Genomic DNA, 26,508 nt, shown 5'->3' with positions numbered 1-26,508 from the left:
TCTCTCTCTCTTCCTCTTCCTCTGTCTCTCTCCCATACTGTGCTCTCTCTCTCTCTCTCTCTCTCTCTCTCTCTCTCTCTCTCTCTCTCTCTCTCTCTCTCTCTCTCTCTCTCTCTCTCTATCTCTCTCTCTATCTCTCTCTCTCTCTCTCAACTTCTTTTTTGGGGGGAGGGGACTCAGTCGGGGTTCTCCACTTAATGTTGAGAGATAGAATAGTAGAATACACAAGGTGAAATTTCGACATTTCACTTGTTATATCAGTCACTGACATTCACTCAATTAGCCTGTGTCATCTAGAAATGTTTAGACTGGTTAGGCCGGCTCCGACTGCATGTGTGGGTATGTGCGTACACACCTGCGAGCCACTGCAGCCCCTCATGAAGAGTTCAGTTTTTTTGTGGCCCCCACCCCCATCAAAGTTACCCATCCCTGATATAAATGGTATCAAATGTTTAAGTAAATGAGTTACTTATACTGATGGTCCAGTGAGAAGCAGTGGTGTAAAGTACTTTAAAGTACTACTTAAGTAATTTTTTGTGGTATCTGTACTTTACTTTAATATTCATATTTTTGACTACTTTTACTTCATTACATTCCCAAAGAAAAGTATGTACTTTTTACTCCATAAATTTCCCCTGACACCCAAAAATACACATTACATTCTCAATGCTTAGCAGGACAGGAAAATGGTCCAATTCACGCACTTATCAAGAGAACATATCTGGTCATCCCTACTGCCTATGATCTGGCGGATTCATTAAACACACATTTGCTAACTATGTCTGAGAGGTGTAATGTGCCCCTGGCTATCTGTAAATCATATTTATTTATGAAGCCCTTCAGCTGATGTCACAAAGTGCTGTACAGAAACCCAGCCTAAAACCCCAAACAGAAAGCAATGCAGGTGTAGAAGCACGGTGGCAAGGAAAAATAAATAAATAAAACATATAAATAAAATTATGCCTTTGGCTTGTTTAATATAAGCAATTCGAAATGATTTATACTTTTACTTTTGATACTTAAGTAAATTTAACAATTACATTTAACAATTACATTACATTACATCAATTCCATCCAAGATGGCATAGCAGTCAGACGTCCTTTATCCTCGTCTTGTCGTGTCCCGTGTATATATATATTTACATCTTTCTTCGCATATCTGTTATATATTTTCTTTTCCAAAAACTCAACTTCAAAACACTCTCCTGCAACCCGCCTCACCAATTAAAAAAATAAGTATTATTTACCTCAAATCTGAAACCCACAATAGAAGCTAACCAGAAGCTAGCCAGAAGCTAGCCAGAAGCTAACCAGAAGCTAGCCAGAAGCTAACCAGAAGCTAGCCAGTTTACTGGCTAACGTTAGTATTCAGCTAACCACGGTTTGTGGTCATCAGCTATCCTTTAGCTCGAAAAGCTATCGCCAGTTTTGTACAACGCGACTCAGACCAGAACATACCGGACCTATTTTTCTCTCCATATCCCCGGATTTCAACCACAAGCTCTGGACATTTACACCTGGATCTCGCAGCTAGCTAGCTGCTATCCGTGTGACTATTGGCTTGCGTCGATCCCGGAGCAAACATCAATTATTCCAGAGCTAGCCAGCTGAAGAGTTCCATCAACCACTCCTGGGCTACAATCACCTATCCGGACCCGTTTTACTGCTGATGCGGAGCCCCACCGGGCCTTCACGACTGGACTACCGACGTTATCTGCCCGAGGGAGTTATCCAACTGGCCCCTCCATCGCGACGTTACCTGAACGCCCATCTGCGGCCCGCTAATCGTTAGCTGTCTTATCGGCAGCTATCTGAATAGGTCTATCGGACAATTTTTCTTGTGTCACTATAACTATATCTATTTTGCCAATTGGATTGATCCCCTCTACCACAAGGAACCCCACTAATCTACCGTCGGAAATGCACGAGGTGGCTAAAAACAGACCTATGCTAGCTTGCTACCGATGGCTCGGCTAGCTGTCTGAATCTCCGTGACCCCAACCAACCTCACTACTCACTGGACCCTTATGATCACTCGACTAAGCATACCTCTCCTTAATGTCAATATGCCTTTTTATTGGCTTTATTGGCCTTACTGGCCTGTTTATTGGCTTATTTCAATGTAGAGCCTCTAGCCCTGCTCATTATACCTTATCCAACCTTTCAGTTCCACCACCCACACATGCGATGACATCACCTGGTTTCAATGATGTTTCTAGAGACAATATCTCTCTCATCATCACTCAATACCTAGGTTTACCTCCACTGTATTCACATCCTACCATACCTTTGTCTTACATTATACCTTGAAGCTATTTTATCGCCCCCAGAAACCTCCTTTTACTCTCTGTTCCGGACGTCCTAGACGACCAATTCTCATAGCTTTTAGCCGTACCCTTATCCTACTCCTCCTCTGTTCCTCTGGTGATGTAGAGGTGAATCCAGGCCCTGCAGTGCCTAGCTCCACTCCTATTCCCCAGGCGCTCTCTTTTGATGACATTAGAAGCCTCCTCCCTAAGTTTGTTTTATTCACTGCTTTAGCACACTCTGCCAACCTGGATGTTCTAGCCGTGTCTGAATCCTGGCTTAGGAAGACCACCAAAAATTCTGAAATCTCCATTCCTAACTACAACATTCTCAGACAAGATTGAACGGCCAAAGGGGGCGGTGTTGCAATCTACTGCAAAGATAGCCTGCAGAGTTCTGTCCTACTATCCAGGTCTGTACCCAAGCAATTTGAACTTCTACTTTTAAAAATCCACCTCTCTAAAAACAAGTCTCTCACCGTTGCCGCCTGCTATAGACCACCCTCTGCCCCAGCTGTGCTCTGGACACCATATGTGAACTGATTGCCCCCCATCTATCTTCAGAGTTCGTGCTGCTAGGCGACCTAAACTGGAACATGCTTTTAACACCCCAGCCATCCTACAATCTAAGCTTGATGCCCTCAATCGCACACAAATTTTCAATGAACCTACCAGGTACCACCCCAAAGCCATAAACACGGGCACCCTCATAGATGTCATCCTAACCAACTTGCCCTCTAAATACACCTCTGCGGTTTTCAACCAAGATCTCAGTGATCACTGCCTCATTGCCTGCATCCGTAATGGGTCAGCGGTCAAACGACCTCCACTCATCACTGTCAAACGCTCCCTGAAACACTTCAGCGAGCAGGCCTTTCTAATCGACCTGGCCGGGGTATCCTGGAAGGATATTGACCTCATCCCGTCAGTAGAGGATGCCTGTTTTTTTTTTTTAAATGCCTTCCTCACCATCTTAAATAAGCATGCCCCATTCAAGATTTTTAGAACCAGGAACAGATATAGCCCTTGGTTCTCTCCAGACATGACTGCCCTTAACCAACACAAAAACATCCTATGGCGTCCTGCATTAGCATCGAACAGCCCCTGTGATATGCAACTTTTCAGGGAAGCTAGAAACCAATATACACAGGCAGTTAGAAAAGCCAAGGCTAGCTTTTTCAAGCAGCAATTTGCTTCCTGCAACACAAACTCAAAAAAGTTCTGGGACACTGTAAAGTATATGGAGAATAAGAACACCTCCTCCCAACTGGCCACTGCACGGAGGACAGGAAACACTGTCACCACTGATAAATCCACTATAATTGAGAATTTCAATAAGCATTTTTCTACGGCTGGCCATGCTTTCCACCTGGCTACCCCTACCCCGGTCAACAGCACTGCACCCCCCACAGCAACTCGCCCAAGCCTTCCCCATTTCTCCTTCTCCTAAATCCAGTCAGCTGATGTTCTGAAAGAGCTGCAAAATCTGTACCCCTACAAATCACCCGGGCTAGACAATCTGGACCCTTTCTTTCTAAAATGATCTGCCGAAATTGTTGCAACCCCTATTACTAGCCTGTTCAACCTCTCTTTCGTGTCGTCTGAGATTCCCAAAGATTGGAAAGCAGCTGAGGTCATCCCCCTCTTCAAAGGGGGGGACACTCTTGACCCAAACTGCTACAGACCTATATCTATCCTACCCTGCCTTTCTAAGGTCTTCGAAAGCAAAGTCAACAAACAGATTACTGACCATTTCGAATCCCACCATACCTTCTCCGCTACGCAATCTGGTTTCAGAGCTGGTCATGGGTGCACCTCAGCCATGCTCAAAGTACTAAACGATATCCTAACCGCCATCGATAAGAGGCAATAATGTGCAGCCGTATTCATTGACCTGGCCAAGCTTTTCGACTCTGTCAATCACCACATTCTCATCGGCAGACTCGATAGCCTTAGTTTCTCAAATGATTGCCTCGCCTGGTTCACCAACTACTTCTCTGATAGAGTTCAGTGTGTCAAATCGGAGGGCCTGTTGTCCGGGCCTCTGGCAGTCTCTATGGGGGTGCCACAGGATTCAATTCTTGGACCGACTCTCTTCTCTGTATACATCAATGATGTCGCTCTTGCTGCTGGTGAGTCTCTGATCCACCTCTACGCAGACGACACCATTCTGTATACTCTGGCCCTTCTTTGGACACTGTGTTAACAACCCTCCAGACGAGCTTCAATGCCATACAACTCTCCTTCCGTGGCCTCCAATTGCTCTTAAATACAAGTAAAACTAAATGCATGCTCTTCAACCGATCGCTGCCTGCACCTGCCGGCCCGTCCAACATCACTACTCTGGATGGTTCTGACTTAGAATATGTGTACAACTACAAATACCTAGGTGTCTGGTTAGACTGTAAACTCTCCTTCCAGACTCACATTAAACATCTCCAATCCAAATTTAAATCTAGAATTGGCTTCCTATTTCGCAACAAAACATCCTTCACTCATGCTGCCAAACATACCCTTGTAAAACTGACCATCCTACTGATCCTCGACTTCGGCGATGTCATTTACAAAATAGCCTCCAACATCCTACTCAATAAATTGGATGCAGTCTATCACAGTGCCATCCGTTCTGTCACCAAAGCCCCATATACTACCCACCACTGCGACCTGTACGCTCTCGTTAGCTGGCCCTCGCTTCGTACTCGTTGCCAAACCCACTGGCTCCAGGTCATCTACAAGACCCTGCTAGGTAAAGTCCCCCCTTATCTCAGCTCGCTGGTCACCATAGCAGCACCCACCTGTAGCACGCGCTCCAGCAGGTATATCTCTCTGGTCACCCCCAAAACCAATTCTTCCTTTGGCCACCTCTCCTTCCAGTTCTCTGCTGCCAATGACTGGAATGAACTACAAAAATCTCTGAAACTGGAAACACTTACAGTGGGGAGAACAAGTATTTGATACACTGCCGATTTTGCAGGTTTTCCTACTTACAAAGCATGTAGAGGTCTGTCATTTTTATCATAGGTACACTTCAACTGTGAGAGACGGAATCTAAAACAAAAATCCAGAAAATCACATTGTATGATTTTTAAGTAATTAATTTGCATTTTATTGCATGACATAAGTATTTGATCACCTACCAACCAGTAAGAATTCCGGCTCTCACAGACCTGTTAGTTTTTCTTTAAGAAGCCCTCCTGTTCTCCACTCATTACCTGTATTAACTGCACCTGTTTGAACTCGTTACCTGTATAAAAGACACCTGTCCACACACTCAATCAAACAGACTCCAACCTCTCCACAATGGCCAAGACCAGAGAGCTGTGTAAGGACATCAGGGATAAATTGTAGACCTGTACAAGGCTGGGATGGGCTACAGGACAATAGCCAAGCAGCTTGGTGAGAAGGCAACAACTGTTGGCACAATTATTAGAAAATGGAAGAAGTTCAAGATGACGGTCAATCACCCTCGGTCTGGGGCTCCATGCAAGATCTCACCTCGTGGGGCATCAATGATCATGAGGAATGTGAGGGATCAGCCCAGAACTACACGGCAGGACCTGGTCAATGACCTGAAGAGAGCTGGGACCACAGTCTCAAAGAAAACCATTAGTAACACACTACGCCGTCATGGATTAAAATCCTGCAGCGCACGCAAGGTCCCCCTGCTCAAGCCAGCGCATGTCCAGGCCCGTCTGAAGTTTGCCAATGACCATCTGGATGATCCAGAGGAGGAATGGGAGAAGGTCATGTGGTCTGATGAGACAAAAATAGAGCTTTTTGCTCTAAACTCCACTCGCCGTGTTTGGAGGAATAGAAGGATGAGTACAACCCCAAGAACACCATCCCAACCGTGAAGCATGGAGGTGGAAACATCATTCTTTGGGGATGCTTTTCTGCAAAGGGGACAGGACGACTGCACCGTATTGAGGGGAGGATGGATGGGGCCATGTATCGCGAGATCTTGACCAACAACCTCCTTCCCTCAGTAAGAGCATTGAAGATGGGTCGTGGCTGGGTCTTCCAGCATGACAACGACCCGAAACACACAGCCAGGGCAACTAAGGAGTGGCTCCGTAAGAAGCATCTCAAGGTCCTGGAGTTGCCTAGCCAGTCTCCAGACCTGAACCCAATAGAAAATCTTTGGAGGGAGCCGAAAGTCCGTATTGCCCAGCGACAGCCCCGAAACCTGAAGGATCTGGAGAAGGTCTGTATGGAGGAGTGGGCCAAAATCCCTGCTGCAGTGTGTGCAAACCTGGTCAAGAACTACAGGAAACGTATGATCTCTGTAATTGCAAACTAAGGTTTCTGTACCAAATATTCAGTTCTGCTTTTCTGATGTATCAAATACTTATGTCATGCAATAAAATGCAAATTAATTACTTAAAAATCATACAATGTGATTTTCTGGATTTTTGTTTTAGATTCCTTCTCTCACAGTTGAAGTGTACCTATGATAAAAATGACAGACCTCTACATGCTTTGTAAGTAGGAAAACCTGCAAAATTGTCAGTGTATCAAATACTTGTTCTCCCCACTGTATCTCCCTCAATAGCTTTAAGCACCAGCTGTCAGAGCAGCTCACAGATTACTGCACCTGTACATAGCCCATCTATAATTTAGTCCAAACAACTACCTCTCCCCCTACTGTATTTATTTATTTATTTAGCTCCTTTGCACCCCATTATTTCTATCTCTACTTTGCACATTCTTCCACTGCAAAACTACCATTCCAGTGTTTTACTTGCTATATTTACTTGCTATTACTTTCGCCACCATGGATTTTTTTTGCCTTTACCTCCCTTATCTCACCTCATTTGCTCACATTGTATATAGAATAATTTTTCTACTGTATTATTGACTGTATGTTTGTTTTACTCCATGTGTAACTCTGTGTTGTTGTATGTGTCGAACTGCTTTGCTTTATCTTGGCCAGGTCGCAATTGTAAATGAGAACTTGTTCTCAACTTGCCTACCTGGTTAAATAAAGGTGAAATAAATAAAATAAATAAATGTACTTTTGATACTTAAGTACAATTGAAGTCGGAAGTTTACATACACTTAGGTTGGTGTCATTAAAACTAATTTGTCAACCACTCCACAAATTTCTTGTTAACAAACTATAGTTTTGGCAAGTCAGTTAGGACATCTAATTTGTGCATGACACAAGTAATTTCTCCAACAACTGTTTACAGACAGATTATTTCACTTCTAATTCACTGTATCACAATTCCAGTGGGTCAGACGTTTACATGCACTAAGTTGACTGTGCCTTTAAACAGCTTAGAAAATTCCAGAAAATGATGTCATGGCTTTAGAAGCTTCTGATAGGCTAATTGACATCATTTCAGTCAATTGGAGGTGTAGCTGTGGATGTATTTCAAGGCCTACCTTCAAACTCAGTGCCTCTTTGCTTGACATTATGGGAAAATCAAAAGAAATCAGCCAAGAAAAAGAATTGTAGACTTCCACACGTCTGGTTCATCCTTGTGAGCAATTTCCAAATGCCTGAAGGTACCACGTTCATCTGTTCAAACAATAGTATGCAAGTATAAACACCATGGGACCACGCAGCCATCATACCACTCAGGAAGGAGAAGTGTTCTGTCTCTTAGAGATGAATGTACTTTGTTGTACTTTGTTGTGAAAAGTGCAAATGTGCAACTGCACATGGGGACAAAGATCGTACTTTTTGGAGAAATGTCCTGGTCTGATGATACAAAAATAGAACTGTTTGGCCATAATGACCATCGTTATGTTTGGAGGAAAAAGGGGGAGGCTTGCATGCTAAAGAACACCATCCCAACCATGAAGCACGGGGTGGCAGCATCATTTTGTGGGGGTGCTTAGCTGCAGGAGGGACTGGTGCACTTCACAAAATAGATGGCATCATTAGGAAAAAAAGTATGTGAATATATTGAAGCAACATCTCAAGACATCAGTCAGGAAGTTAAATATTGGTCTCAAATGGGTCTTCCAAATGGACAATGACCCCAAGCATGCTTCCAAAGTTGTGACAAAATGGCTTATGGACAACAAAGTCAAGGTATTGGAGTGGCCATCACAAAGCCCTGACCTCAATCCTATAGAACATTTGTGGGCAGAACTGAAAAAGCGTGTGCGAGCAAGGATCCTACAAACCTGACTCCGTTTCACCAGCTCTTTTAGGAGGAATGGGCCAAAATTCACCCAACTTATTGTGGGAAGCTTGTGGAAGGCTACCCGAAATGTTTGACCCAAGTGAAACTATTTAAAGGCAATGCTACCAAATACTAATTGAGTGTATGTAAACTTCTGACCCACTGGGAATGTGATGAAAGAAATAAAAGCTGAAATAAATAATTCTCTCTACTATTATTCTGACATTTCACATTCTTAAAATAAACTGGTGATCCTAACTCACCTAAGACAAGGAATTTTTACTAGAATTAAATGTCAGGAATTGTGAAAAACTGAGTTTAAATGTATTTGGTGAAGATGAGTGTAAACTTCCTACTTCAGCTTGATATTTTAAACAAAATACTTTTAGACTTTTACTCAAGTAGTAATTTACTGGGTGACTCACTTTTACTTGAGTCATTTTCCATAAAGGTATCTCTACTTTTACTCAAGTATGACAATTGGATACGTTTTCCACCACTGGTGGGAAGAACCTGAAGAGAAAGTCAAAGAGTATCTAAATGGAGATGGTTGTTATCCTCGATCAGCTGGCTCCACTCAGGCATATGAGTGAGCAAGTTGAGTGAGCATATGATTGAGCGTTTTGTGTTGTTCCCTGAGTTGACATTGTTTATACAGTATAGAAGGTCTGACGAATGAGGCAAGAAAGGCAAGAAGGACAGAAATCCCTTGATCTGACTTACTCCAGCAGCTTTCTCCAAGCTCATATTTGGAACCCTGCCTGCTGGACTCGGGCGTCTATCTCAAGTGCCTGAGTGGAAACACTCTTCAGGCCTCCTGGAAGGGAGACAGAAACTTTGAGCACTGGCAGTGAGGTAATTTACACAAGATTACTTATTTTCTGTGTAATTATCATACAGAACGCATCACAAAGCTAGTTTCCATGGACCCAGGTTTATTCGACAAAAGCAATGTCGCAAAAACAATCAATGCAACGTGTAATGAGCATGGAATTCAATAGAGTGCTCTTGACACAAAGCCTGTTTTTGCATGCACAGCGCCATTGAGGACTTTAGACCATTTTAAAGTAGTCAATTGGGCAGGACATCCTGAAGGATCTCAGCAGGAGAGGTCAGACACTGAATGTGCTCCTGAGTCCCGTGAAAACATTCCATAACTGCAGGTGGCAGTAAATCAACAACCTTGGCTTTGTTGCCTGTTCAGACAACAGACTTCAGGTGGTAGTATGCACCCTTTCAGTCTGTTTACTGACTGTCCATAGACTCGAAGTACAAGAACAATAAATCAAGTACTTTAAATTCAGATAGCCCTCAATGGCGCTGCCCATGCTGTCAAAGAAGCCATAATGGCAAAGATGTGTCCTCTATCCAACTCCATGGGCCTAAGATGTCTGAAGGTGAATTGAGCAGAAACCCCAGCAAGGGTTTGTCTGAGGCCATCCTTGTTAAAAATTGAATGTAAGATGCCCATGTATATATCCGGCCATCGCCCTGCCCCACTTTCACTAAGCAACTATAGATCAGGTAGGCTGACCTACTAAACCCAACACCACCCTGCAGAGATACAATTGAAACGATGTGGGTGGTGGGAGGACCAGTGGAAGATGAAACACTCTGTTTCAAAGAGGATAAAGTTACTGATAGTCCCGCCTGTAAAACTTCAATCGGCTTGTGGTCTGTCTTAAAATGGAAAATGGGATTGGATGGCACTAATAAAACATCCTATCCTGTATAACACTCTGTGAGCTACTTTAGTGTCATTTAAGGCTTCTGTCAGGAGTTGAGGATACACAGACACTGCTCTCTGTGAGCCTGAAGTTGTTACATTTTACTAGTAATTGTTCTGTGTCAAACTTGGTCTACACACTTTGAAAGCGTTGTACCTTTGGCTAGTGCAACTGTGTTCTAAGGGGTTGTAATAATATCTTCCCACTTGGCACAGACATAAATTCAACGTCTATTCGACATTGGTTCAATGTAATTTCATTGAAATTATGTGGTGAAAATAATAACCCACTGGGCAGACACTGGTTGAATCAAAATAGTTTCCATGGTGGAATGATCTCTTCAATCTGTCTGTTCTGCTAATGCAGTGGATTGTGATGCAGACCAAATCAAAACATGTCAACATCCTCTAATTAGCAATCAGAGTTGGCAAAATAGTTGACTTGCTTTGTCTAATTTACACAAGACCGGGCTTTGGTTGTGCTCCCTCGTTAGCATGGCATGTTAACATGTTTGGTCCACAATTGCTAGGAAACACCAGTGCCTGTCCAAATCATTCCCCTCCAGATGCATTTTCCCCTGTCATTTCAACCGCAATAATTAGGTGCCTTTCTATAGTATCTCTATCACTCTATTATCTGACAGCCTATCATATGGAGTCAAGGCTGTAATGGAACTCATTGTGTCAATGCTATGGCAACAGGCACCCAGGAGTAAAAGGTTCTAAGAGTCCCCTTCTGTTCGATCAAAGGTCTAATTGGCTGTCAGGGATTCCATTTGTCCCATAACATGTTGCATTGTAGAGCACTGACCTGTAACTGCAGGGAACAGGCTTGGAGTGAATGGTCATTTGGGACATACTCCTTTGATATGGTAAGAGTTAGTTACTGAATCCAGTTACTGAGTTACTTACTGAATCCAGTTACTGAGTTAGTTACTGAATCCAGTTACTGAGTTAGTTACTGAATCCAGTTACTGTCTAACACTTAGACAGACATGGATTCATAAAAATACACAACATAACACCCACTGCAGAATGAGGGTCATGGATTATTGGAAGGGAACATGTGATAGAATATGAAAACATAAAAGAAGGTAGGTAGTAGACTCTGTAGCTACACTCTAAAAAATGAGAGGTTCAACAAGGGTTCTTCTAAGATCCTCAAAGTTCTTAGAAGAACCTCAGGGTTCTTGGCACTGAACGTTGCCCCCAAAAGGTTCTTTCAAGAACCCCATAGGAGTTGGGGTTCATTGAGGAACCTCCGTAGTTGATGGGGGTTCTTGCAGGAACCTAACTGCCCAACTGAAACATTTGGATTTGAAAGGACAGCAGGTGCAGGCACTTAACTGGAAAATGTAAGGTAAGGTTTGTTCCTTGTATGATCTAAATTCATATTGATTCACGATGATCCTATCAATCTTTTCAAATTTGTGCAAATCCTTCTAAAACAGAACATGAACACAATTCAATGGATATCAATCAACAGAGGTAAGAATATGTAGGCTATAAGAATATGTTGAAGGCTAGCTGTATTGGGTGCAGATGACTGAACTGCTCAGTTTTGTGTCTATGTCTGAAGGTAAACAGATGAGGAGGCATACAAAGGTATGTCAATTGGTATTGGTATGTTATGCACATCACATTTATCATCCTCCTCCCTTATCTCTTCAATGAATATCCCATAGGCCTCTACATTATGGACAATGTATGTGTATGAAAACATTTTTTTTCACATTTAACATAAAAACCAAGGTATGAATAGTGTTATGCGTATGTTTTGTTAATTATCTGTATAATTACACATTTTTGGATTCACAGACTACACCTCTGATGAATATAACAGGAAACCTGTTCGATCATCATGCACTGCAAAATAATTCTGGCTATGGAATTACATTAACATCAACACAACAGAGGATATACCCAGCATTGGATTTGGGGCTCTGCTGGGAGTTTACCTCATATTTGGATTTTGTCAAATTAAGCCCAAAGGGTTCTTCAAAAGGTTCTTTGAGGATCCATTACAAGTTTTTTTTTTTTAAGGAACCTTTTAAAGGGTTCTTCGAAGAACTTATAGGGGTTCCCCCACAGTTTCAATTTGAAGAACCCCTAAAGGATACTCCAGGAACCTTTTCTATTTTATAGTGTAATGTAAATGGTTGATGTATTATTACCATTCTTGTTACTATGTCCACACGTCCAAAGGCGTTTATCTCTGGGATCAACAGTAAAGGTTGTTTATATTATGCAAATGATGGTTATATTATGCATGATTTGCCCAAACTAGATGTGTCTAGGTGGAAATGGAGAAAACAACCTGAGATCTAATATTCACTCTCTATGTTTGTAGAAAGTAATGACTCATTGGTTCAGTAATATGAAATCCTAACTGTGGTTTGATAAGCAAAGATAAGAGACTAGCTATTTTGGCAATGACAATTTATCTATCCACCCATGTAGGTGAGCATTTTTTTAATGGGAACTGGTGAAAACAGGATTTCTCAGAAAATAAGTCAGAAAGTGATTATTCAGAAAGATTAAGAAGAGTTAGATGACTCAGCATGTTATCAATGGGTTATTCATCATTCTGACTGTAGTCTAGGCTAGCCAAAACCTCATTGCAAGACCTGCATGTTTCAACGCATTCACCTCTACTTCCCATAGGTAATGCTGCCAGTTTGACAATGAACTACTGAACAGGAATGTGCTGTATCTAAAATGAACACAGAGATTCAACCAGATGGAGAACTATAAGACAGTTAGAGTTAATCATTATATTGTCCACCTTCAGACCTGGTTATAATCTAGTGACCCGGGCCTGTGACCCAGATTGGGGAGCTTTGACGACCCTGAATCCACCAGGTCAGGTGTTCTTTGAAGTGAGAGAGCTTTGGTTTTACGTAACCTTTCCAGGACCACGGTTAACAGCACATCCTAGCTATGGCTGACTCAGCTTTCTTGGCACAGGGAGTGGGCTCCCAGGGCCATGTGGGAATAGCCTGTTACATACCACTTCCGCCCAGGGCTGTCGAGAGCCTAACGAACCGCCCTCGGAGCAAAAGCCATCTTCAAAGGAAACACAGTGCCCCAGTTTCTGAGGCCGTGGGGAGTTGCCCAGCAGGACTTTGCTTTTCTCTTTCTCTCGTTAGTTTTTAGTAACAGATTGCATCTGTTGGGGTGAAGGTGACCTGAAAGTCACACGCACGCACATGCACACACAAACACATTTTACTATCCTTGTGGGGACCAAACAATGAACTCCCAATCAAAATCCTATTTTCCCTAACCCCTAACACTTAACCCTAACCTTACCTCAGACCCACACAGGCCTCTCCTGTACACCCTGTTCACCCATGACTGTGTGGCTACGCACGTCTCCAAATAAATCATCAAATTTGCCGAAGACACAACAGTGGTAGGCCTGATTACCAAAAACGACGAGACAGCCTACAGTGAGAGTCTCGAACACCCGGTACTCTACCTTGCACCTTAGAGACTTTTGCCCTATGTACATAGTCATTGAACACGTGTTATTTTAGTAATGTTACATAGTGTTTTAGCCACTTTATACACTACATGACCAAAAATATGTGGACACCTGCTCGTCAAACATCTCATTCCAAAATCATGGAATTAATATGGAGTTGGTCCCCCCTTTGCTGCTACAACAGCCTTCAATCTTCTGAGAAGGCTTTCCACTAGATTTTGGAACATTGCTGTGGGGACTTACTTCCATTCAGGCACAAGAGGATTAGTGAGGTTGGGCACTGATGTTGGACAATTAGTCCTGGCTTGCAATCGGCGTTCCAATTCATTCCAAAGGTGTTCGATGAGGTTAAGATCAGGCCAGTCAAGTTCTTACACACCGATCTCGACAAACCATTTCTGTATGGACCTTGCTTTGTGCACGAGGGCATTGTCATGCTGAAACAGGAAAGGGCCTTTCCCAAACTGTTGCAACAAAGTTGGAAGCACAGAATTGTCTATAATGTCATTGTATGCTGTAGCGTTAAGATTTCCCTTCACTGGAACTAAGGGGGCTAGCCCGAACCATGAAAAACAGCCCCAGACCATTATTCCTCCTACACCAAACTTTACATTTGGCAGTATGCATTCGGGCAGGTAGCGTTCACCTGGCATCCGCCAAACTCAGATTTGTCCATCGAATTTCCAGATGATGAAGAGTGATTCATCACTCTAGAGAATGCGCTTCCACTGCTCCAGAGTCCAATGGCGGCAAGCTTTACACCACTCCAACTGACGCTTGGCATCGCGGATGGTGATCTTAGGTTTCCATGCGGCTGCTCGGCCATGGAAACACATTTCATGAAGCTCCAGATGAACAGTTATTGTGCTGATGTTGGGGAGTGTTGGGAGTGGAGTGTTGCAACCGAGGACAGGTGATTTTTATGGCGTCAACCATTTACATTATGAGGGGTATCATTTTTCACTTTGTAATCCTTTCTCATTGGAGGGAAAAAGAGTGAAGACTTCAGGAATGAGAATGTTGTGTTCTTTACAGTGGGGCTTGCTTAGCTGCCTGTGGTTGTTCTGTGTGACACCACAGCAATAACAGATTTGGCCTCTAAAGCTTCAATAAACTAAAGAGAAACAATTAAACAAACAGAAAAGTCCATGGATAAACATGGGGTCAGATAGAAGGTAAGAAGTGAGAAACTAACTCTGTATAACAAAAATGTATTAATATCCAATATAATCCCATTTTAACTAACTCCAGCCATGCATATTGTCTTTCTAACATCTTACTGTAACATCCTCCCTACCTCTCTCATCAATAAGCCGTCGCTCTCTCTCCTCCCTTGCTAACATGTTGAAAGGTCTGTTAGGGCTCCTGTGTGACTCCTGTGGTCCGGTCGTGGACAGTTTATTAGCTTGATTGCCTTTGAAGATGTCAAACGAGTCCATGCTAACGATCAAAGGAGCACATGGTCTGTCTGGTCCTACCACGTACGGCCTCAGTTGAAGATTTGATCATCGCAACATGCTCTGAAAGCAGTAAGAGGAATAGATGATGAACCCATTCCACCCCAGAACCAGTAATACGTCTGCTGTGCTGTTTCTCAATAGACATGTCCTCAATGCTCAATATGACAGGCTTTTTCCAGTCATTAATGTAGAGAGGAAATCTAGAGGACAGAATCTAAACCAAATGAGCCAAGCTCACTGTTGTACTGTTGTCTTAGGTCCTCATGCTTCCCCACCAACCATCCATCAATTTCAACTTTCTAAGGAGAGGGAATACATGTATTAGAACAGGCCTGACATGAACCATAACTATTCATATGAATTAATTATGCATTAAATTGACCAGCGTATTAAATTAGGTGTTTTGGATCAGAAATCTTAATTTCGTGCCACTTCATGGAGTCACTTACATCTGGGCTTCTGTTTTATACCTCATAAATGTAGAGGTTACATGGGTTTATCCCAAAACATACCAAATTACAATCAAAATAAAAACTTTATTTGAAACCGTATTCTTAAAAACTAAACTGTCGTACAGTAAGTTAGGTGTTGGACCAACAACTGCCAACCATGAAGCCAGCATGGTAAACCAAGACCAGTCAAAACCAATTGGGGATATACATTGTGATAATGATGCTATTGGCTATACAGTAACTATTTAACACAACAATGAATACAGAGTGCTTATCCTTTAAAACACTATCCAGGGAATCCGGAGAAGCAGCCTTTGCCCAGCGATGAAAGACAGGGCTTTGTTTCCTGAGATGACTGTCATCATTTGTCTGTGTGCCACAGTAGAGGTGAAAGCATTATACACAGCTAAGCTATTCATCCCATTAGTTTAGCTTGACGAATACTCCATTTAGTTTGGGACTGGCTGTATAACAATTAGCATGTTTCGGGTCAGCCTGTCTAATTGCACAATAACTAAATAAAAAACAAAAATATATCACTTTCATGATCCCTGAGTGCCAAAGACACAAATATCAAGAAATGTTTGACCATTTCGTTAAAGGGTTAGTTGTTAGTTGCTCCTGTCAAGCTAACTCTGTGTATTGTCACAATGGGGATTGAGACCTGGAGAATAGCAGAGAGTGGAATGTTTTGTGTTGGTCGTTTTCCAGAGTGAATTGAGACCCACTCTTGGTGCCATGTCAGGACAAGTCTGTTGTGTTAATGTGTGGTTTTCACACGAAGTGTGTGTGTCACAGGAGGCTGCTGAGGGGATAACGACTTGTAATAATAGCCGTAAAGCAGCAAATGGAATGGCATCAAACACCTGGAAACCATGTGTTTGATATCATTCCATTTATTCCGCTCCAGTCATTACCATGAGCCCGTCCTCCCCAATTAAGGTGCCACCAACCTCCTGTGGTGTGTGTGTGTGTGTGGGGGGGGGGGGGGGGGGGTAATGATGTGAAACCAATGATTTGGAACTCCAACTGAAAGGTTTAACAGGAAATGGCCACAGTCTTATTTTTTCTGGTCCTTACCCTTTGGCATCACCGTGGGTAAATTCAGAGCAGCCAACTCAAATATATTACCAAGAATCAGGAAAGACTATTTTAATATCGACATGAATGGGTGAACTGTTGTTTTGGGCAACCTACTCTAGAGTTTTTCGCTAGGTAATCTTTTTTGTCAATGGTTATTAATTGAGTAGGAGGATTTAGGCAGATTAAAATGAACAGAGTAATTAAAAGAAAGCACATCTCCACTTTCACAAGAGTTGACATTTGCCAAACTGTTTAAGTATTAGCCAAGCTTAATGTCGATAATTCACATCAGTCTCATCTCAGTCCTGCCATACTAGACTGAATAAACACTGAGGACTTCATTTTGTTTTAATAATCTGTACTATCCCTCTCCCTCCATAATGGCATTGCTACTACCATCACACAGAGAAAAACAGACCCGAGTTTACCCTTTCATCGTCAACCAAGACAGCTTGGTCCACTAGCCCAACACTGTCTCTCAGGTCCCATATCAGGCCTCTTTAAGATAGCAGCAGTGATGACTGAGGCCACTATTCCTCAGTGGCTCCTGTATCTGCGTCACGGCCTGATTATCACTGCATTACCGGCAGGCTCTGCTTGATGGGTCATCTTAATCAGAATATGCCAAAACAGATACGCACCAATATGGGGACCGGGGCATTCTATTGATGGACGCTGCCAGTTAGGCTACCATGGTTCTTGTATGTCGACACATCTGCCGGTTAAGTTACCACAGTTGACACTTTTGTAACAACTGACAATGGGGAAATAGCGTGGGAAAACTTGTGTGTGTGTTCTGGACAGGCTTCAGCATTGATACCTAGTGAAATGCAGTGTTTCAACTTCTCACAAGTAGTTGGTCTCACAGACAAGCTTCAGCAAAGTCCAAAGGTTCAAAACGAATTGAGAAAAAGTTTCCTCTGCATTTTAAAAGTAGAAGACTAAACAGGAACAGAGCACTACTGCATTAAGGGTGCAGAAATGAGAAGTGGCGTCTTGTATCGTTTGTCATCCTCACCGGAGTGCTACAACCTTAGCAATAGAAGAGTGGAGAAGAGTGATGAGTGTGAGGTCATAGCCGACAACACAAGGGCATCAAAATCCCCTCACTGTCTCCCTCAGTCAGGAGAGAATCCAGAGGAGCTCAGATAATGTGCTTACCCTATCCTCATATGACCCTACTGTAAACATTACAATAGACATGCAGTGGAAGTTTACATACACTTAGGTTGGAGTCATTAAAACTAGTTTTTCAACCACTCCACAAATGTCTTGTTAACAAACTATAGTTTTGGCAAGTCGGTTAGGACATCTAATTTGTGCATGACACAATTTTTTCAACAATTATTTAAGGACAAATTATTTCACTTATAATTCACTGTATCACAATTCCAGTGGGTCAGACGTTTGCATACACTAAGTTGACTGTGCCTTTAAACAGCTTGGAAAATTGCAGAAAATGTCATGGCTTTGGAAGCTTCTGATTGGCTAATTGACATCATGTGAGTCAATTGGAGGTGTACCTGTGGATGTATTTCAAGGCGTACCTTCAAACTCAGTGCCTCTTTGCTTGACATCATGGGAAAATCAAAAGAAATCAGCCAAGACCTCAGAAAAAAATTGTTGACCTCCACAAGTCTGGTTCATCCTTGGGAGCAATTTCCAAACGCCTGAAGGTACCACGTTCATCTGTACAAACAATAGTATGCAAGTATAAACACCATGGGACCACGCAGCCGTCATACCGCTCAGGAAGGAGACACGTTCTGTCTCCTAGAGATGAACGTACTTTGGTGCGAAAAGTGCAAATCGATCCCAGAACAACAGCAAAGGACCTTGTGAAGATGCTGGAGGAAACAGGTACAAAAATGTCTATATCCACAGTAAAACGAGTCCTATATCGACATAACCTGAAAGGCCGATCAGCAAATAAGAAGCCTCTGCTCCAAAACCGCCATAAAAAAAGCCAGACTACGGTTTGCAACTGCACATGGGGACAAAGATCGTACTTTTTGGAGAAATATCCTCTGGTCTGATGAAACAAAAATAGAACTGTTTGGCCATAATGACCATCGTTATGTTTGGAGGAAAAAGGGGGATGCTTGCAAGCCGAAGAACACCATCCCAACCGTGAAGCACAGGTGGCAACATCATGTTGTGGGGGTGCTTTGCTGCAGGAGGGACTGGTGCACTTCACAAAATACATGTCATCATGAGAAAGGAAAATGATGTGGATATATTGAAGCAACATCTCAAGACATCAGTCAGGAAGTTCAAGCTTGGTCGCAAATGGGACTTCCAAATGGACAATGACACCAAGCATGCTTCCAAAGTTGTGACAAAATGGCTTAAGGACAAAGTCAAGGTATTGGAGTGGAAATCACAAAGCCCTGACCTCAATCCTATAGAACATTTGTGGGCAGAACTGAAAAAGTGTGTGCGAGCAAGAAGGCCTACAAACCTGACTCAGTTACACCAGCTCTGTCAGGAGGAATGGGCCAAAATTCACCCAACTTATTGTGGGAAGCTTGTGGAAGACTACCTGAAACGTTTGACCCAAGTTAAACAATTTAAAGGCAATGCTACCAAATACTAATCGAGTGTATGTAAACTTCTGACCCATTGGCAATGTGATGAAAGAAATGAAAGCTGGAATAAATAATTGTCTGCTATTATTCTGACATTTCACATTCTTAAAATAAAGTGGTGATCCTAACTGACCTAAGACAGGGAATTTTTACTACGATTAAATGTCAGGAATTGTGAAAAACTGAGTTTAAATGCATTTTGCTAAGGTGTATGTAAACTTCAGACTTCAACTGTACCATAGTGCATTCCAAGGGTTAACTAGGATTGACAGATACCAAATATGAAATAAGCATGGATCTTAAAGTACTTGACGTATGTAACAAACTGGGCGCCTCAGTTTCAAAAAAGGTTATTTAATAAATAGACCCATTACAACACAAAAAAAATACACCGCTCTGTGAAACTAACATGTAGTTAAGACAATCAGCCTTATGACTGCTGGGTGTCATGTTATTTTGATCACATTGACTTCCAACAATAACCTCTCAATAATATAAAGGAGATATGATAAGACTATGAGCTTGTGTTGTAAATGCATTATAAACTCTCCACGTTGCAGTTCAATTAACAAATATAAAATTCCCCACGAAACAGGTGTTTCCCGATCGTAATATCATTTTCATGGAGAAAGCATACATGTCCTCAAAAAATGACACTTCTCAATTACAAAAACACAGTAAAGTTAGTTTAGTGCCCAATCAAGGCAAAATACAAACCACTGTCTTTCACGATATGTTTGAAATTCTATGACCAACCTCTAGCACAAGAGAGGAAACAATGTTTTGATCCCATGAACAAAGAGAGGGTGAAACTGAGTCATTAAAGCATTTGACTGAATAGTGGAGGAGACATTGCCCACCCATGACTGGAGTAAACATTACACACACTGACAAGAGTCCCTGGTGAATTTCACACACTCCTTATGGGCGAGGGGACAATCACTGACAACCCCCAGCCTCATACACAGGCCCCTCACTCTATCCATTACTATAGTAGGGATGGGTTTCCCCTTTCTCTCTATCCAGGTTCTGCTGTGCGTTGTGGATCGTACAGTCCATTTGATGCTTCTTCTCCTTTCTCGTTCCTCTTCTCCCCCCCTCGTCTGGTGTGCTACTGTACAAATAGGATACTGAAAGCCATCAAGACACAGCAAAAAGCCACCCAGGGACTCTTACGTTCACCTAAAAAAAGAGAGCAAGAGAGAAAAAGGAAGAGTTATAAGACTGTGTTCGGTCACAATTACTCTTATATAACAAATCGACATATTAGCAATCAGCTAAACGATTAAGAAAAAAGGTATGTACATAGCTTACCTATTCTGGCACACTTCCAGAATATTCCCAAAATTCTGAAAGGGAACAACATATATTTAATTCAACAGCTCAATAAAAAATGTATAACTTCATAATTAAACATGGTGGCCAAACCTTACACAATCCCTCCTCGTGCCTTTCCCCTAACCCACATCAAAAGGAAGGACAGAAATACTTGAGTCTGAAGATAGCAGCCAAGTCCTATCACATCCCTGCTGCTGCAGTGTGAATACTTTCTGAAGGCCCTGTAAAACCGATTCCCCCTCAGGAGAAAAGATTTGGCATAGGTCCTCAGATCCTCAAAAGGTTCTACAGCTGCACCATCGAGAGCATCCTGACTGGTTGCATCACTGCCTGGTATGGCAACTACTTGGCCTCCGACCGCAATGCACTACAGAGGGTAGTGCGAACGTCCCAGTACATCACTGGGGCCAGGGATCCTGCCATCCAGGACCTCTATAACAGGCGGTGTCAGAGGAAGGCCATGAAAATTGTCAAAGACTCCAGCCACCCTAGTCAGAGACTGTTCTCTCTGCTACCACATGGCAAGCGGCACCGGAGCACCAAGTTTAGGTCCAAGAGGCTTCTAAACAGCTTCTACCCCCCCAAGCCATAAGACTGCTGAACATCTAGTCAAATGGCTACCCAGACTACTCACATTTGCCCCCCCGCTGCTACACTTGGTTGTCATCTATGCATAGTCACTTTAATTGACTCTACCTACATGAACATACTACCTCAACTAACCGGTGCCCCCGCACATTGACTCTGTACCGGCACCCCCCTGTATATATTGTTATTCTCTACTGCTCCTCTTTAATTACTTGTTACTTTTCTCTCGTATTCTTATCCATATTTTTTTTAAACTGCACTGTCGGTTAGGGGCTTGTAAATAAGCATTTCACTGTAAGATCTACTACACCTGTTGTATTCGGCGCATGTGACTAATAAAATTTGATTTGATTTGAATTCCTTAACTGGCATTTCTAAGACTGCATTTTCATCCACAGATTGAATATTTAGGTGTGTGTGTGGTCAGATTATGCTCCTGTGTGTGTGTGTGCGAGTTGGCCAACAGCACCTCTCCAACCCAATCCCTCAATGACCAGAGCAGGCTTTCCATTCTAAACTCTTGGACTGTGAAATAAATTAGCTCATGTATCTGAAGGAAATGTTTTTGGGGCAAACAGAATGTTTTCCAGTGATTGTTTTATTTTGCCACTGATAGAGTGTAGTACAGGAAACAAGTATTTTTTTAGGTTAACACCAACAACACATCCTTTTTATAGAGATAAGGATATTGGTCGATGTAGCAGTGATGGTAGCCTCAGAGATTCAATCAATCGCAACACGCATTGGACCCATGATGAAACATTTGCTGTGGCACATCACAACCAAATACACTCAAGTCAACAAATCATTCTTGGGCAAAATACTTACTGCGTCCCTCCTAGCTCTAGCTGTGTGAAACTAGGTTACCTCAGCCTCATTATAGTGAATCATGGACTGTGTTCTCCCAAGAAAAATAATGACCCAATGGAGATGAGAATAGGCTGGTCTAACATTCTCTGACAAGCTGTTTATTTGTTGAGAAATAAAACGAAATAGTTTAACACAAGTATTAATGTGTCACTGTCAATAGCTACCAAACAAGGCTATCTAGAGGCAGGTTAATAGAAGAAGTCTTGTTCTTCTAGCTGAATGTTATGGTACACTGCTTTGTCCTTATAACTGCATTAAGTCTGGTAGCCCAGTGCAGTTATTACAACAGTAACATTCCGTCTTAGGGCATAACATTGGAGAAGCGTCCCACATTAGAATGTATATCGATAGTCGGTAGGCTGTTGTTATTAAATTGGCATCACTGAGCAGTGCACAACAAAGTATTAAATCCAGTTGTTAGACGCGAACAGAAAAATACAGCGAAGTGCTGATAGATTAATGTTGGAGGCGCTGCGCACAGGCATAAAAATTGGTCTAATTTATGCGCAAGTCTACAAAGTTAGACTTTGTCCTCATGTTTCTTTGCTCTTTACATTGTTTTGCTCACAAGCTTGGTTGTTTTTCAATGCTAGTTTGAGTCTTCTGCTTCCACTGACAGCAAAGAGACGCCCTAGTCAGCGCATGCTCAGAGTACATGACCTGTTTAAAGGTCTTACATCGGCTACAGAGAGAGTGATTACAAAGTCACCCGGAACGGCTGATGCTCTCATGTATGCTTCAGTGTTGCTTGCCTCGAAGCGAGCATAGAAGTAATTTAGCTCGTCTGGCTCGTCTGGCTAGGCTTGTGTCTTTACTAAGAAATGTCTTGTTTTAGAAACATTACAAAGCATTGGCATCTGCTTTTAGTTTGTTCTTTTATGTATGCATGGCAAAAATATATTTTGTCTGGAAAAAAAATCTGAGTGGCTTCAAGATTTGTAAAAATCTACCTGCCACAGTGGCTGGTGGTCCAAAAATAAACTTTTAGGCCCTGGTAGCATCTAACAATTGGATTTAAGTATTTATTGGGCACTGTAAATAATGCCCCTTTAACTTTCTACCAATTAAGGACCTTCTGACGTGGAAAACTTGTCGCAAACAGTACAATCACAGGTCGGGAATTAAGTTGCACGGTTTGCTTGTGATATACTCATAGACCTTGTTCATTGAGGTCTGTAACATGGGCTAACACCCCGAGTTGCCCTTAAATGTTTAAACTGAACTCAAATGGTACCTACCCTGACTTGTTCTTGTCTAGCAGGCTGGGGGCTAGAGCTCTGATGTAGGCACATGTACAGATGAGCAGAAGAATCACAGTCAGAAGACTCTGGAAGTTGAAAATGGCAGACTGCAAGAGGAGAGAGTGACAAATGAAAGAAATGCATCGGACTAAAGTTTTCACAAAGAAAATGGGTATTTAAATTTTAAAAAATTAACATATAAAACTAATTCTTAGCATCCCAACAAATGGCCATACAATATTTGAAGGAGATATTGAAATAAAGTTTGATCTGGTATAAAGGCTCTAAACCTAGCCCAAGCCTCTAACATTAGCTAGTGGCTGCTTTTGCTGAGGACCTTCTCAAAAACATTCAGCAGTTGGGCATCCTCCTGTAGACAACATAACGTGCTAACTTCATCGTACATGTGGCGTGTGCTGCATATTTATTTTTAACACATACATGTTATTCAATAATTTCCCCCACACCGCATTTGTGTAGCCATCGCTAGAATACAACTTGGTTCTACTTGAGACGCTCCACAAGTCCCCTCCTTACTGGATTTCAGGAAGATAAACCCATGTGGGTGCTTGAAAGACAAATGAGAAGAGATTAAAAGATAACTAAAAAGCTTTTCTTTTTTAGATTTGCAGAATTTATGAGTCACATGCACAGGGTTGCAGATGTTATTGTAGGGTACAATGAAATTCTTATGCTCCGAACTCCAACAGTGCAGGTCAAAGGGAAGTGAATGAAACAATAAAAATAATATAATACATCTGTGGATTAAGCATTGGACTAAAGAAACTCACAATTTGTATGACTCCAGGTCAAAATTCTACAAATAACCAACTAAAAGGAGGTCCATATGCATATCAGGTAAAATAACTAAATGTTAATCTCCCTGTACAAACAGGCTAGCAACAGCTAGCTAGCTAAATGTCAATTAATGTTGAATGTGTGTTTCGACCTGCCCAGAAATTAATATAATTGATTGACAGTTGAATTTGGTATTTTAACCTGCGCGTCACGATTGTGTCTGGTGGGGATATACAAAATACACATGCGCATGATGGCGCGCATGGCCGGTGTAGTCAGCATGTCACGCCTCGTTCCCAATACCACTCAGTTATGTTGCGCCGGATGTCATGCATTTCAATGGCGACATCCACAACTGAGTGAAAATGGAAGGCTCCATTGCGAGACTGAAGCTGCATACTTTGAAACTTTCCAAACTTTGCATCATCTTCAGTCCAGCCAGACTCTGTTGAAGAACAGGAAGTTACCAAACCACAGAAGATGAAAATATGTGGTTTTCAGTGATGGCTTTATGGGATAGCTAGCAACTTGTAAACAATTAACCATTCCTAAAAATAAGTACCATTTTAATAGTAATGTTAAATAATACACATTGGCTGTTAAGACAATTATATGACTGTTACTTCCCGTTTAAGTTTAATGTGATGGTAATGACGTTTTTGATGCTAATTATTAGGTGGGGGGTGGGTCGCTAGCTACAATGGAATCTTCAACCTAGCCTACCTTTTAGCCAGCTAGCTGCTCTGCAGTGCAAGCTAGCTTGACTTGCTATATTTAAACATTAAGGCCCAAGGGGGTGTGGAAGGTGGTCAATATACCACGGCTTAGGGCTGTGGTATACGGCCTAGATACAGCCATTTTATATTGGCCATATACCACAAATCCCAGAGGCGCCTTATTGTGATTATAAACTAGTTACCAATGTAATTAGAACAGTAAAAGTATTGTTTTGTCATATGTTCAGCCAATCAGCATCCATGGATCAAACCACCCGATTTATAAATTCAGTTAAAGAAACAAGTTGAGAAAAAAGTAACTTTACAAACATTTTATATTATCACCTGAAACAATATGTATCCTGTCTTGAACGAAAAAGTCATATTTTGCGGTGGGTATGATTTGTGGAACATTCAAACAGGAATCCGTTCCAAAAACGTTGTAAATAACAAGGTTGTCAACAAACAACGCACACAAAGTTGTATAGCGGCAGAATAAGATACCGGGGTAGGGAGTGGGCTATTTAATTACGTTTTTTTACTCACAATGTTTATTCCCGATAAATGCCTGTACTCACTCTGGTAGCCTATCGACAAACTAAGAAGAAGTTGATGCCTATTCGGCAGCTAGTTACCTAGGTGGATTGATCATGTTACTTTGCATGCGTTGTTTGTTGGCAACCTTGTACTTTACGAAGTTTTTGACACATATTCTTGTTGGAACGTGCCACAAATTACACCCACCCCATATTTCGCTATCTGATGAGACAGGCTCTCCTCCATATTGAGTTACAAAGGCTACGCCACCAGGCAAAGACTCAGTGAAGATGATGTAAGGCGTAATGAAATAGGTCACGATGTAAACGGCGCATAATGCCGCCTTCACATGTTAGTCTGAACTGGGAAACTCGGAAGTTTTCGACTTGTTGAACGCTACTCGTGTATAAATAAAACCAGTTAGAAAGTCTGAAATGTTCAAACTCTGACTAGTACGTGAATGCGGCATAAAACACAAAGGCATGCTACATTTGTGGCCCAGGAACGGAAAATGCCTCGTTAGAAAACAACTGGTAACTCGGGAAAATACGAGTTTTGAACGGTCATCCAACTCGGAAACTCGGGCCTCTTTCTAGAGTCCCCACTTTCCAACCCGAAGATTACTGACGTCATAATTTGACCTATTTTTGCGTTCCCAAACCCGGTTGTCTTTAAAGCACCAGACGTGGCACAATTTCGTCGAGTTTGCGAACTGTTACACTGATTGGCATCTACCATGTGGATATGCAATCGACATCTAACAAATAGGTTATTAAATGAAAGAGCTAGGTCAGTATGATAGGAGAAACCGAGACAACACAGATCGAGATGTTTTGTCCTGATGTATTGCCCTTGTTGGCAAAGCTAGCTAACGTTACAGTACTGTTTGCTAACAAGCAAGCTAGCTAGCTAGCTACACATACTGTCTACAGAAACATTTGCCAGCTACTCATGTCATATAGAGGTAATTGGATACTATATACGAAAACCTATATCAACCATTGTCACGAATTGATATTGAAAAGTTGAACAACTCTCACTCTTACCATTTTTGTAGCTAAATTTCTCAAAGCCACATCACACTTCCGCTTCGTCCTTAGAAATGACCTAGTTACTAGTGCGTCATTACGCACTCACCCAAGCCCTTCCCTGATTGGCTTACAATTTACTGGCCATTTTTG

At 42.1% G+C, this 26,508-nt stretch overlaps 2 protein-coding genes across 5 annotated transcripts in view; one reads left to right on the top strand and one right to left on the bottom strand.

The window, feature by feature from the left end:
• Nucleotides 1-19,577: 19,577 nt before the first annotated feature.
• On the bottom strand, nt 19,578-26,482 carry LOC139577172 (protein kish-A). Of its 2 annotated transcripts, none has more exons than XM_071404078.1 (4): nt 26,374-26,482; nt 23,274-23,383; nt 20,554-20,588; nt 19,578-20,421 (listed from the first exon to the last, which is right to left on the bottom strand). In XM_071404078.1, exons 1-4 carry the CDS (start codon nt 26,374-26,376, stop codon nt 20,351-20,353), a joined length of 219 nt encoding a protein of 72 aa, XP_071260179.1. In that variant the 5' UTR covers nt 26,377-26,482; the 3' UTR covers nt 19,578-20,350. The 2 variants fall into 2 exon arrangements, with proteins under 2 accessions (XP_071260179.1, XP_071260178.1); XM_071404077.1 differs by lacking the exon at nt 26,374-26,482 and adding an exon at nt 24,475-24,516.
• Nucleotides 25,599-26,508, top strand: part of LOC139577171 (DNA repair protein XRCC4-like) — an 84,533-nt gene continuing 83,623 nt past the window's right edge. For all 3 annotated transcript variants that reach the window (XM_071404075.1, XM_071404070.1, XM_071404073.1), the window contains exon 1: nt 25,599-26,095. The gene's annotated coding sequence lies outside the window, so the exon portion shown is untranslated. The remainder of the gene's footprint in view (nt 26,096-26,508) is intronic.

The sequence above is a fragment of the Salvelinus alpinus genome, chromosome 5, assembly GCF_045679555.1.
Source record: "Salvelinus alpinus chromosome 5, SLU_Salpinus.1, whole genome shotgun sequence".
Classification (NCBI taxonomy): domain Eukaryota; kingdom Metazoa; phylum Chordata; class Actinopteri; order Salmoniformes; family Salmonidae; genus Salvelinus; species Salvelinus alpinus.
Note: the sequence above shows the minus strand (reverse complement) of the source record. Positions and strands in the feature narration are given on the sequence as shown.

Bases quoted from the DNA above. Each gene is read 5' to 3' on its own strand.
- LOC139577172 (XM_071404077.1), bottom strand. From the start codon at position 24,501: ATGATGCAAAGTTTGGAAAGTTTCAAA. The intron at 23,384-24,474 runs GTATGCAGCTTC...CTCCTCTTGCAG, and splicing joins AAAGTTTGGAAAGTTTCAAA to TCTGCCATTTTCAACTTCCA. The intron at 20,422-20,553 runs GTAAGCTATGTA...CTCTTTTTTTAG, and splicing joins CTGGAAGTGTGCCAGAATAG to GTGAACGTAAGAGTCCCTGG.